General features: G+C 44.1%; 1 protein-coding gene across 7 annotated transcripts in view; it reads right to left on the bottom strand.

Moving 5' to 3' along the window:
• Positions 1-453: 453 nt before the first annotated feature.
• PIAS2 (protein inhibitor of activated STAT 2) overlaps positions 454-12,917 on the bottom strand; it is a 58,227-nt gene continuing 45,763 nt past the window's right edge. For 6 of the 7 annotated variants that reach the window (XM_030566528.1, XM_030566529.1, XM_030566524.1 and 3 more), the window contains 6 exons: positions 12,626-12,786; positions 9,289-9,422; positions 8,399-8,570; positions 5,050-5,189; positions 3,166-3,203; positions 454-1,094 (listed from right to left, as the gene is read on the bottom strand). In XM_030566528.1, the coding sequence (XP_030422388.1) occupies positions 909-1,094; positions 3,166-3,203; positions 5,050-5,189; positions 8,399-8,570; positions 9,289-9,422; positions 12,626-12,786 (831 nt within the window). In that variant the 3' untranslated portion in view covers positions 454-908. The remainder of the gene's footprint in view (positions 1,095-3,165; positions 3,204-5,049; positions 5,190-8,398; positions 8,571-9,288; positions 9,423-12,625; positions 12,787-12,917) is intronic. The other variant, XM_030566523.1, reaches the window with a different exon arrangement.

Genomic DNA, 12,917 nt, shown 5'->3' with positions numbered 1-12,917 from the left:
CAGACTAGACAGATCAGAAACTACTTTGTGATTCTAACAGCTGCACTGAAGGACAGTTTAGTTTTATGAACTAGTATGGGTAGGCAATTACATGAAGGAAGAACAAGGATTTTATAGTCTGAACAGGTTTTTTTTGTTTCTTTAAAAACTTTCCAGCTTATACAAGAGGCCTGGCCAGAAGTTAAAGGACTACAGCCAGGTTCTGCATAGCAGTTTGTTTGTTGTGTTTACACTATGAATTGAAAGCACATTAACATCTCTCTGATGAAGGGTTTGCATAGTTTTTCTCCAAAATACACAAGGAAGAACACTTTAGGAATTTGCATTCATAAGTGAACATCACAGGAAAAAACTATTTACAGGATTTTTTTTTTTGCCGAGGAAGGGGAAAGAAGGGTGTAAGGAACAAACAAATATAGCACAAATCATGGCTATTTCACAAACCCTCATTATTGTAAATGAAGTTTATTACAGGCTGCAGTGAAAGAATTCAACACTGCAGACTTCTGCACCTTTTTCTTGTATCCAGGATAAACATATGCTGTTTTCATTCTAGAGTGGTTAAGTGCCTTTTTTATTTTAAAAAAAAAGTTTTTTTACATTATTGCTGTATAGGAGTCCATCCAACAAAACGAAGTCAGTTTCCCCAGAACAAGCCAAATGGTACATTTGTTCTGACTGTCTTTTACACTCCAAATATTTTGTGACCAAGAAAAAAAAAAAAAAAAAAGTCCTAATCATTTCAGTTCCTACTGTAGATGTAGTTTTACTCGATTTTCAGAAGGCAACAGAATCAATATGTCTTTTTAATAAATATCAAAATAGCTTCCAAGACACTGAAGTTCCTTCGCCAGTCACGACAAGCAGCTTTGTGCAATTACTCCTAGAGTTTTTTTGCTGCCAGTGTTTCAGTCCAATGAGATGATGTCAGGAATGCTGCTCCCACTGCTGGTTATGACTCCTGTCTCACTCCTGCTTGAAGAACTAACATGAGTGCTGCTCTCTTGGTGGCTGGTAGATGTGATGATATTGCCAGGGGTGCTGTTTGTTAAGGTTGAAGTGAGACTATCCAAAAACATGGGAGGACAGTACTGCTTGAAACAAACAATGATGCCGATAAGGAAGAGACTTAATTGCACAAGGGAAAAGTAAGCTCTGAAGATGCAGCTTCCCTACAACAAGTTAATTACAACAGAAACTTGCTAATACATGCACAATAAGAACCAGACTTTTACAAACCAGCAAGCAAGAACACAGCAAGCAAAGAATGCATCAAACTATATTCTGCTCATTTATTTGAGAAGGCTAGGTTAGTTTTAACAACACTTCATTACTTCTAATACATGCGCTACAGAACGTTTACTGGCATACTATGAAATCTTAGTACAGAACTGTAGCAAGGTCTTGTGTTGCTACGACAACATCTCATTAGTGGAAAATTTACCTCAATCTGCAGATGTGCAAGTATAAGAGGGTCTCTTGTCATTTGTGTAATCACCTTATATTTACATGGCACCTTTACTCCTCAATGACACAAATGTGCTTCGCAAATGCAGTGTCTACAAGAATCACTTCATCCACACCACTGAAGTGCAGCCACTTAACAGCAGGAGATACTTGACTCTAAGAACATTTTACCAATGACAAATGGGCTGCAATAGTCTGATTGGGGGGGGGGGGAGAGGGGGAGAGGAGAGGGGAAGGGCGGGTTAAACTGAACTCATGCGAATCCAAAATAGGCAGAATTGGCAGAACCTCCTTTTAAACTAGCATTATTATGGTTGAATACAGCAGGGAGCGTTTAAGGCACTACTAAATCTCTAGTAGATTTTAATGAGTCCATACCCAAAAGGGATCGGAGTATCTTCAGTCTTTACCTATTTGATGCACCCTAAAAATGTACTATACTAGTTTTTAAATAGATTCATTTCTTACTTGTGTGGTGTCTTTAAAAACTATCCCACCCTGGGACCTCAGGTCACAGCAAAAGTTTGGAATCAGACTGTAATGTTTGAATTGGCTGGAGGAGTTGCTTTACAGCAATATATTCAATCTATACCCTTTGTGTACAGCCTCTATCAATCCCAACTTGGCAGCCTTTGGATTCCCAACTCAGAGTCCCCTGCTATCTGGCCCATCTGCAGGGGCATGCAAAAAGGGCGGGGTGGGGTGGGCTCTTCCTTCCCAGCCCCAATCTGTGTTTCTGCAGCCTTGGGCCAGGAGAAAATGGCAGTGCTGCTGGCTGAGCGCCTCCTCCCTCCATCCCTACAGCTGCGGCCTGCTGCTTCTCCTTCTCTGCTTTTGGAGTCCCTGTTGCCTCTGCCTCCAGGCCCTGACTCACCTCAGCTATGTCTGCAAAGCAGGCAGCAGCGCTGGGACTCCAGAAGCACTGCAGCAGGCTGCAGCTATAGGAGAGGGGGGAGAAGCCTGCAACAAGGTGCCCTGCTCCTTCCTCCTTGCCCAGGCTGCAGGGACATGGAGAGTTCTGCTGCAAGGGAAGATGCTGCTTCCTCACTGCTGGGCTTTCCCACCAGAGGCATTTCGAGACATGGGGGGAAGGGAGGGTCCACACACTTGTGCGTTCAGTGTCCCTCCAAAAGTGTTCAAATTTCAATTCCTGTGCATGCCCCTGCCCATCTGACACAGCTACAGTATTTCCTCTTTCTCCAAGGGTGGGGCAGATGACAGCTGTCCTAAAAGCTCAGAAGAGGATCAGAATCCGTCTCAAATCCTAGTCTCATCTTGTCTATTTAATTAAGATCAAGTGTAGTATCCATTTAATATCCGATATAGCCTACTGCCTATGCAGGGGAATGGATTATAATAGGACCGATTGACTATGTGCAGTCAGTTACGTTACAAAGGGATGGAAACTCATGTTTCTGGGAAAAGGACCTAGCTACCTACCTACCTGGGGATTTGTGGGGGTAGAGGGGGTAGGAGAAGAGAGTCTTCCCTTATTGAAAAGTTATTCTATACTGGTCTATCAAAGGATGGTTTGTGCCTTCCTCTCAATGTTTGGTACTAGCTACTCTTTGAGACAGGATTCCTGACTAATTGGACCACTCGACTGGTCCAGACCATTTGCAATTCATTTTTCTGAAGTGTGTAACCATGAAAAACACTTAAATTTAAAAACAAACAAACAAACGCCAAGAAACATACCTGTGGGTCAACTGGGATTAGTGAAAGAAAATCCAAACCTAGAAAAATAAGAGATTAATGCTGGTCTCCTCTGTTATCAATAGTTGTACAGCTTTCAGAAACATTTTATTACCGTTAATTGCTTAGGATTAGCTATAGAGTACCTGGTGAAGGACACATGTAATACCTTTCTGAAATTATCAGGAGCCAGGAAAAATAAAGTTGTCTAGTTACAAGTGGTTTTTTTCCCTAGATGAAGGTAGAGTGATGATGGTGTATTCACTGGATACACTGGGTGATTTTAACATGGTTGCATAGATGAGGAGGTAGCTAACTGGAGATATTGCAAGTGTATGCAAAAGCACAAGATTCACTGTGTGATCATAACTTTTAATCAACTGGACATAAAGTGTGTCATAATAGTAAGAATGCTGTAGCGAAGTAAGGTCACAACATGACCAAGTCCACCACCGATCAGCAGGCCTCTCCTCCATCCAAAGGCAGCCAGCAAAGGAAACACTTCTAACATCGTTCCTATTGTGCTGAAGCAGTCTGCAAACATTAGGAATGGAGAAGCAGTTTGAACTACAAGCTTCAAGGAGCAGTGACTAAATTTCTTCCATCTTATATACCTTCAGTGCTTAAGCATTTAGGGCAGAACTTTCAAAAACAGAAGTCTACCAATGCTAGAGACACTTTAGTCTTGTATTTTTGAAAATCCTGGCCTTGCCTTCTCCATACTGACAGAAAGACAAAAGAATTGAGAATGGAATGGGCTACTGTAGAACTCACCTCCTACTCCCTCCCTTGCCAGCCAGCCCTGGCCTCCAACCAGACCTAGGCAATGGTCTTTCCTCACCAGCAGCCTGTCTGTCCCCCCATTTTCTCAGAGGGTGGATGGGAGATTTGATTCAAGAGATTTCTCTACCGAGCCCATAAGGGATCCACAATTCTCATTGTGAAATTCTAGAACTTTAATTCTCTCCTTAAGGTTAAAATGAACTAAAGGTAAACTGAAGGCTTTTCTGAGTATTCTGCAGAAAGACACTGGGTTTTCTTAAGGGAGGCATGTTGGGAGGGAGGGAGCAATAAAAGAACCAGGGAGCGCAGTGAAACACAGAGGAGGTGATAAATCACAATGCCATCATCCAGGTGGGGGCTGGAACAGGAAAAAAAGCCAGAAGTGTAGCAGGGAGGACATGGACAGGTCAGGGAAAGAGGTGGGTGTTGGCTGAAACCATGAGGCTCTGTGTACTAGCGTAGGTAGAAAGAATCCCAAGAATCCTCACAAACAGCATTCTTGTAAAGAGCGAAGATAGAAAATACCATAATTTCCCACCTTCTGATTGCTATTAGCAGCAGCGTTGAAGAATGCATCATGGGCATTTAGGGTATGTCTAGATAAAAAAGGCAACAGAGGTCAGAGCTTACACATTGTAGCTCACCTTAACCTTTTTCCTAGGCTAGACAGAGTAACGTTAGGGACAACCTCAACCAGCTAGATCGAGGTAAAAGGTTTCTCTCCTTGTCTAGAGACAAGGTAAGGTTGAGGTGAGCGGTCACAACTTTAGATGCTTACTCTCCCTGTCATGTGGTTTTGAAGCACATCAGCCAGGTGATCACACTAATGAAAGGTAATCCATCACAGTGATCCATCTCTAGGTGATTTACCAACACATAAACTCGAGTTTGCGCTCATTAGAGCAATGTTTTTGACGTCACCATTTAGGAAGCTATACGACTGGAACCTGAGCATGGAAAGACACCCTAGTGACCTGTTTGCACTGTTCTTGTTTGGATGTAGCATCAGTGCAGTGCTCAGTAGAATCTGGCTCAGTAAGGCAATACCTCATTAGTTATTAATGAGAGTGTTGGAATATGTTAAAAAAATTAACCACCACCTACCTGGCAAGTCTGACGACATACTGGATATCTGTGAGTGGTGGAATGGTACTGAGTAGTCTGTTAATGAAGGAGGAATAGCAGCAGGATCAACCGTTGTCACACTGGGCACTCTTACGGTAGAAGGCTGATACATGAGAACCCTGTTTTAAACAACATGGGAAATTACAAACAATCTGGCTGTTAGTTAAGAGGAGAGAAATTCTGCACCACAGTGCATTCTCATTCACAAGGTCACTATGTTACAACACAACTATAGCATGGCTACTCACTACACAGTACTCCACTCTAATTTCCTCTTTCATAACAGTCTTCATTATAACATGAACGTATCTTGGCTCTCAACAGCAGCTGTGACATAAGAGCAAGTTGGCATTAAAACAAAGTACAGTGCTGCAGTCATTTATAACACTATCATCCAGGAATATAAATGGCTATTTGTAAGTGAATTAAGTACTCTGGGGAAGTGAGGAACTGAGAACTAGTTGGAGCCAGGAACAGGACAAGCTGGCACTTGTTTAAACTTCCCCACATATCGCTACGCCCATGTTTATCAATGCTGACTTCTAGTGCCACATAGAGGACTGATAAATGCTGGACCAACTTTCTTACCAATGTATGGCATGAAAACACCAAACTCATCTTCATTCACAACTTAAAGCAAGAGTTAAATTCAGTTCTCCAGAGGTGCAAGACAATACAGTAACCCACTGGGCCAACTATCCCTTCACATATTTGAATAAGATCTTTTTGTAAACCCAAGTCAGTGATAGAAACTTACACAGGAAACATGCCAGAACACATACATTTCTAGACACTGAAAAAGATGTCTTAAGAGACATCTTAATTCTACAAAAGCATGTCTGATGTTTTTGTGCTCAGAAAACAGACAGGAATACTGCAGACCAACATAGGACATAAACATATGGCTGGTTGCACCCATTTTGCCAAAAAGTGGCAGCAGCAACATTATGAAAGGAAGTCATTGGCATCTGACATTACTATTAAACTTATTCTTTCCTGAAGATATTTAGAATTATTTACATTTGCAGTCAGTACTGAAGGAGGAAGAAGTCTGGCAACAGGACTCCTCTGCTGCTCTCACAAGTGATGGGACTTCAAAGAGGGTCACCACTGGAAATCTATGAAAAGTAATTTATGCTATAGACTTGCCAAAGAGCAGTAAACACCTGTTGCAGAGTGAACAGGGCATGCTCAGTACTTCAGCAGGTGGCAAAAGGGAGAAAAGTAAGTTGGGGCATGGAGTGAAGAATTTACTTGAGGAAAGGACAGGAGCTACTATGCTGTGACTCTCAGATATTGTAGGAAATTTGATTGTGACCAGTCAGTGATGCCAGAAGGTTGACCCTCAGGAGTGGGTTGGCGAGAAATGGTCAGCTCCAATAATGGTCAGTCTAACAAATACACTAACTCCTCACTTAAAGTCATCCCGGTTTGTTTAAAGTTGCGCAATGCTCCCTTATAACGTTGTTTGGCAGTCGCCTGCTTTGTCCTCTGCTTGCAGGAAGAGCAGGGACTGGCAGCCACCCATCAGCTCCCCGTTCCCTTAAGTTCCCTGTGCAGCAGCCACCCAGCAGGCTACCAATTGCCAACAGTTCAGCAGTCCCTCCCCCAACTGCCATGTGCTGCTCCTGCCCTCTGCCTTGGAGCTGCTCCCAGGAGCCTTTGCTTGCTGTGCGGGGGGGGCGGGGGGGGTGCGAGAAGAGGGAGGAAGAGGGGGCTGTCAAGGTGTCTCCCTCCCCCCCGCTTCTGCCCCCCTGCTTACCCCTTCCCCGTATAGAGCAGGGTCGGGACATGACAGGACAAAGGGAGCTTGCTGGCCACAGCTGCTGTCTCAATGTCCTGATCTACTTAAAAAGGCAACACACTTAGAGTGGTGTCTGCATACTTAAAGGGGCAATGCGCCTCTCTCTCTCACACAGGGTGTGTCTCTGTCTGCCATGCTGTCTCCCCTCCCTCCATTCGTGCTGCCTTGTAAAGTGTGAGGCTACATTAACAATGTGTTAACCCTTGAGGGCTCAGCCGAATGCTAGTTCTCATTTACCAGTAAAGCATTCCCTGGGAAATATCCCACCCTCTTCCATTCTCTAACTTCACCACCTCAACCAAGCTTCACAATCATCATTGCTGTGTACAGTATAAAATTGTTTGTTTAAAACTTATACTGTGTGTATATGTAAATATAATAGTTTTTGGTCTGGTGAAAAAATTTTTTCCTGAAATCTAACCCATCCTCCCTCCCTCCCACCATTTACATTAATTCTTATGGGGAAACTGGATTCACTTAACATTGTTTCGTTTAAAGTCGAGGTTTTTCAGTAACATAACTACAACGTTAAGCGAAGACTTACTGTAATCCCCTTCTTTAGATAAGTATCTAAAGATCTCTCAGACCCCCAAAGTACTCCAACTGAAATGCCCTGATGGGAAGATGTAGTTACGGACTGCTGCTGAGCGAAATAAAAAATGGGAGGGACCCAGAAGAGAAAAATGTTGGTAACATAAGTAATTTCACTGGAAGTTGGGAATCCTTTGTCTAGCTGGGAAAAACGGGGATGATGAGAGAACAGAATTTTTAGGAAGTGGCACTTCTGACAGGGCCTGACAAAAGCCATTGAACAAAATCCATCCCCCTTGCAACTCTACTAAAGCAACAGAATTGTATCAGGAATGAATGTGGCCGCCTTGTTTTTAGCAGGACGGCGTTTTGCCATCTCCGCCAATCTTCTGGGGTTGGGTTTTGTGGTTTTTTGGGGGAGGGTCGTTAACTCCCATTGCTGCTTCTTCTTTCCCACTTAACTCTCCTCTCTCATAGTGTTTTCTGTCTCTTCTGGCTGATGATCAGGTTTAAGAAATTCAGCTGCATGCAAACTCTGGAAGGAAAATCTAGGAGTTGATTCAACACAGTGTAGTGTTTCCCTTTCAAGGCTGACATGCTGGACTTCAGCATATCAATGAAACAGCACTATAGGATTTCAGGATGCAGGCCCTTTACTATTTGTGGTATTTTCAACCCTTAAATGAAAGCTAGTTTAGCAGGAATGCATCAGCATTTTGCACTGGGGATCCCCTCTGCCACAGCTATCACACCAAGGAAGTACATTCCTGCATACACAGCAAGTGAGAGCAAATCTCCATGTGATGTAAAACTATATAAAATAATCACCTGTACGAAGATACCATATATTAATACAGGTTACTTCTTACAGAAAGCTAACAGAAGTTCTGATGTGGAAATTTGGAACTGCATCCAGAAGAGATATTTACAAGTCCATCCACATATTAGCTTATCTGAGACATTACAGAACAACTAACTTCAAAATTAACTAACCCTTTGGTAGGGCTTCCTTGTGTTTCAGACATAAATGTGCATTTCCTTTTGGCAGGAGGATCTTCCTCTTCATCGGAAGAGCTTTCTCTTGTCAAGTCGATAACATCTACTTTCTTCTTGTTTACCTCATTGGCCACTGTCACAGAACATGGTTTGCTGACAACACTGGAACCTAAAGGAGAAGCATGATTGTTTAAGTGATGTTAACATCAGCAGTTTCTATTTGTCGTATGAACAGCTTCTCAAATTCTACTGTACTTAACTGAAACATGGGCTTTCTGGCCTCAATATAGGAAATCAGAATTCAGAAGCAGCCTTGGGATTACTACTCCCTGCACCAAAGACTGGGAGCCACAAAGGCCTTATCTACACTACTGCTTAAGTGGACGTAAGGTACGTCACTCAGGGGTGTGAAAAGATCCTGAGCAACGTAACTTACACCAACTTCATGCGGTGTCTACATCATGCTATATCGCTGGGAGAGCGCTCTCTAGTCAACTTATAGTTGTCATCACCAGACCCGCTAAATTGACACCACTGAAATCAATCGCAGTGATGCCAATTTAGCGCCATAGTGAAGACCAGCCCAAAAAGACCTAGATCATCCAGTACATCTCGGTGTTACCAGAGGGGAACAAACTGCTTCTTGTGCCTCTCCCAGTGATAATGAACAGTTCATTTCCCAAAAGAATCAACATGAAATTAAAAATAAATAAATAAATAAATAGAGAGAAAGGGATGGTTTTTAAACCCTAAATGGGTGAAGGGCTAGGACACTAAGCCCCCAAACTCACTGCTGGTAGCTGAAAGGGTTATCCCAGTTACATCAGAGAGTCTACAATGTTTAGATATTTTTATCCATTTGACAATCAGTACACAAATATACATACTTTCTATTTTGGTACACTGAGGACTGGACACTTTCACAGCTTCCTTCTTAGGCCTCATAGGACACCAAGAACCATCTTCTTGGAATTTAATCTCATCCACATCTGAACATTCATTAAGGATTTCCATAAAGAGCCTGAAAAATAAAGTTGAGTTGCTTTGGTTTTGTTTACAGTCCTGAGCTAAATCAGAAGTGATGAAGTTAAAATCCAGCTATGATGGAGTATGAAATGCATCAAGAAAGCTACAGAGAAAAAACAAAAAAAAAAAAGTTTCATCTACCCAGGGTATAACAACAACATTACTCTACAATCACACTGCTGCAGCTGTCCTTCTCTACGGATTTCAAGTCTGTTCAGAATACAACATCCATCACCCACTCTACCTGGGGAGCATTACTAGTATTTATGAACCTTTTCAGGGGAGTAATAGGGATTAAAGATAAAATTATAGCCTTGGAATAAATGCTTGACACTGATTTAAGCAGTTACAAAATATTTTACAGTCCAATTCCATAAAAAGATTTCAGGAGTACAGCCTGCCTATGCAAACACCTAGTGCAGGGGTCGGCAACCTCTGGCACGCGGCTCGTCAGGGTAAGCACCCTGCCGGGCCGGGCCGGTTTGTTTTTCTGCCGGGTTGGCAGGTTCGGCCGATCACAGCTCCCACTGGCTGCCGTTTGCCGTCCCAGGCAAATGGGGGCTGCGGGAAGCAACGGCCAGTACATCCCAGCGGGGGAAGCTGCTTCCCATCACCCCCATTGGCCTGGGATAGCGAACGGCAGCCAGTGGGAGCTGCGATCGGCCGAACCTGCCAACACAGCAGGTAAACAAACCGGCCCGGCCCACTAGGTGCTTACCCTGGTGAGCCGCGTGCCAGAGGTTGCTGACCCCTGACCTAGTGACATGGTGATTTCTCCATCACTTGACGTCTCAGTTAAGACTGATGCGTTTCTAAGGGTATGTCTACAATACAGGATTATTCCGATTTTACATAAACTGTTTTTGTAAGACAGACTGTATAAAGTCAAGTGCACGCGGCCACACAAAGCACAATAATTCGGTGGTGTGCGTCCACATACCGAGGCTAGCGTCGATTTCCAGAGCGTTGCACTGTGGGTAGCTATCCCATCGTTCCCGCAGTCTCCCCTGCCCATTGGAATTCTGGGTTGAGATCCCAATGAATAATGGTGCAAAAAACAGTGTTGCGGGTGACTCTGGGTAAATGTCATCACTCATTCCTTCCTCCGTGAAAGCAACAGCAGACAATCATTTCGCGCCCTTTTTCCCTAGACTGCCCTGGCAGATGCCATAGCATGGCAACCATGGAGCCCGTTTTGCCTTTTGTCACTGTCACCGTATGTGTACTGGATGCTGCTGACGGAGGCGGTACTGCACCGCTACACAGCCGCATTCATTTGCCTTTGCAAGGTAGCAGAGACGGTTACCAGTCGTTCTGTACCGTCTGCTGCTGTCATGGGTGATCCTGGCTGACCTTCGCTGAAGTCGGCTGCGGGTGCAAAGACAAAAATGGGAATGACCCAGGGGTCATTCCCTCCTTTCTGTTGTATCTAAAAATAGAGTCAGTCTTGCCTAGAATATGGGGCAAGTGTACTAGAGAACCAGTGTACCAGAGAACCAGAGAGCACAGCCACTCCGTGTCAGATCCCACAGAAATGATGAGCTGCATACCATTCTAGGGGGTGCCCCTGCAACAACCCAACCCGTTGCTTCCCTCCTCCCCCAACCCTTCTGGTCTCCCGTTGCAGGGTCTCCCCATTTGTGTGATGAAGTAATAAAGAATGCAAGAATAAGAAACACTGACTTTTTAGAGAGATAAAAATGAGGGGGAGGCAGCCTCCAGCTGCTATGATAGTCCAGGCAGGACATTAAACAGTGGGGGGAAGAGGAGCCCAGCATCCCACTGCTATGATAGTCCAGGTAGTACAGAATATTTTCTTTAGACATGAAGGGGGGGGGGGGGAGTGATGGAGTTTAGCCCCCAGTTGCTATGATGAGGATGATTACCAGCCGTTCTGTACCATCTGCCGGGAATACCCGTGAGTCATTCCTATTTTTACCCAGGCGTCCCCGGCCGACCTCACCTGAGGCCAGCCAGGAGCACTCACGGAATGACAACGAGGATGGCTACCAGTCCTTCTACACTGTACCATCTGCCACCAGGGAAGGGAGGGGAGGGGATGCTGCTCTTCAGTGCCACAGCACTACGTCTACCAGCAGCATGCAGTAGACATACGGTGACATTGAAAAAAGTCAAGCAATGATTTTTTCCCCTTTTCTTTCACCGGGGGGGGGGGTTGAGGGGGAGTAAATTGACGAGATATACCCTGAACCACCCCAGACAATGTGTTTGACCCTACAGGCATTGGGAGCTCAGCCAAGAATGCAAATACTTTTTGGAGACTGCGGGGACTGTGGGATAGCTGGAGTCCTCAGTCCTCCCTCCCTTCCTCCATGAGCGTTCATGTGATTCTTTGGCCTTCTGTTACGCTTGTCACACAGCACTGTGCTGTGGACTCTGTATCATAGCCTGGAGATTTTTTTCAAATGCTTTGGCATTTCGTCTTCTGTATCAGAGCTCTGATACAACAGATTTGTCTCCCCATACAGCGATCAGATCCAGTATCTCCTGTACGGTCCATGCTGGACCTCTTTTTGGATGTGGGACTGCATAGCCACCCGTGCTGATCAGAGCTCCACGCTGGGCAAAAATGAAATGCAATTCAAAAGTTGGCAGGGCTTTTTCTGTCTACCTGGCCAGTGAATCCGAGTTCAGATTGCTTTCCAGAGCGGTCACAGTGGAGCACTGTGGGATACCGCCCGGAGGCCAATACCGTCGATTTGCGGCCACACTAACCCTAATCTGATATGGTAATACCGAGTTAAGCGCTACTCCTCTCGTCAGGGAGGAATACAGAAACCGATTCAAAGAGCCCTTTATAACAATATAAAGGGCCTTGTCGTGTGGACGGGTGCAGCATTAAATTGGTTTAATGCTGCTAAAAATCGGTATAAACGCCTAGTGTAGACCAGGCCTTAGAGTTCTGCTATAGCTCAAACAGAAGTTATAAGCAGGAATTACTGGAGGGAGCTCTATGGTCTGGTGTTATGTAGGAGGTCATCTTAGATGATCATAAATGGTCCCTTCTGGCCTTGACATCTCTGAATATTCAAGGAAATAAAGTAACATTGAAATAAGAGCCAGAAACTGCAAATCTCAAAGTTGAAACAATAGCATAGGTTTGTACTTGCTGTATTCATATTCTAAAGATACAGAACTAGTGTAAAAAAGGTAAATGACAAACAAACAATCTCTTACCCATCTAATATCAGACTCTCATAAGCTGCCTTTTTGTCACAGACAGGACAAATCCAGGTTGGTTTCTTTTCATTCATTTGTAGATAAAGAGCAGCATCAAAACATTGCAGATGTGTGCAGGTAACAGCACGGCATGGGATTGTCAGTCTCATTTTTCCCAGCTGCAGGAGTTGCAATAGAAACAAATATCAGCATGACAGACAAGAGGGAATGAAATATATTTTCAGAGAGAACAATGAAATAAACCAGTCACAGGATAAGAATGGTTTCTTGCTGGTAAATAATGCCCAAT

Source organism: Gopherus evgoodei, chromosome 6 (genome assembly GCF_007399415.2).
Source record: "Gopherus evgoodei ecotype Sinaloan lineage chromosome 6, rGopEvg1_v1.p, whole genome shotgun sequence".
NCBI lineage: Eukaryota > Metazoa > Chordata > Testudines > Testudinidae > Gopherus > Gopherus evgoodei.
The sequence above is the reverse complement of the archived record's forward strand: the minus strand, read 5'-3'. Positions and strand labels throughout refer to the sequence as shown.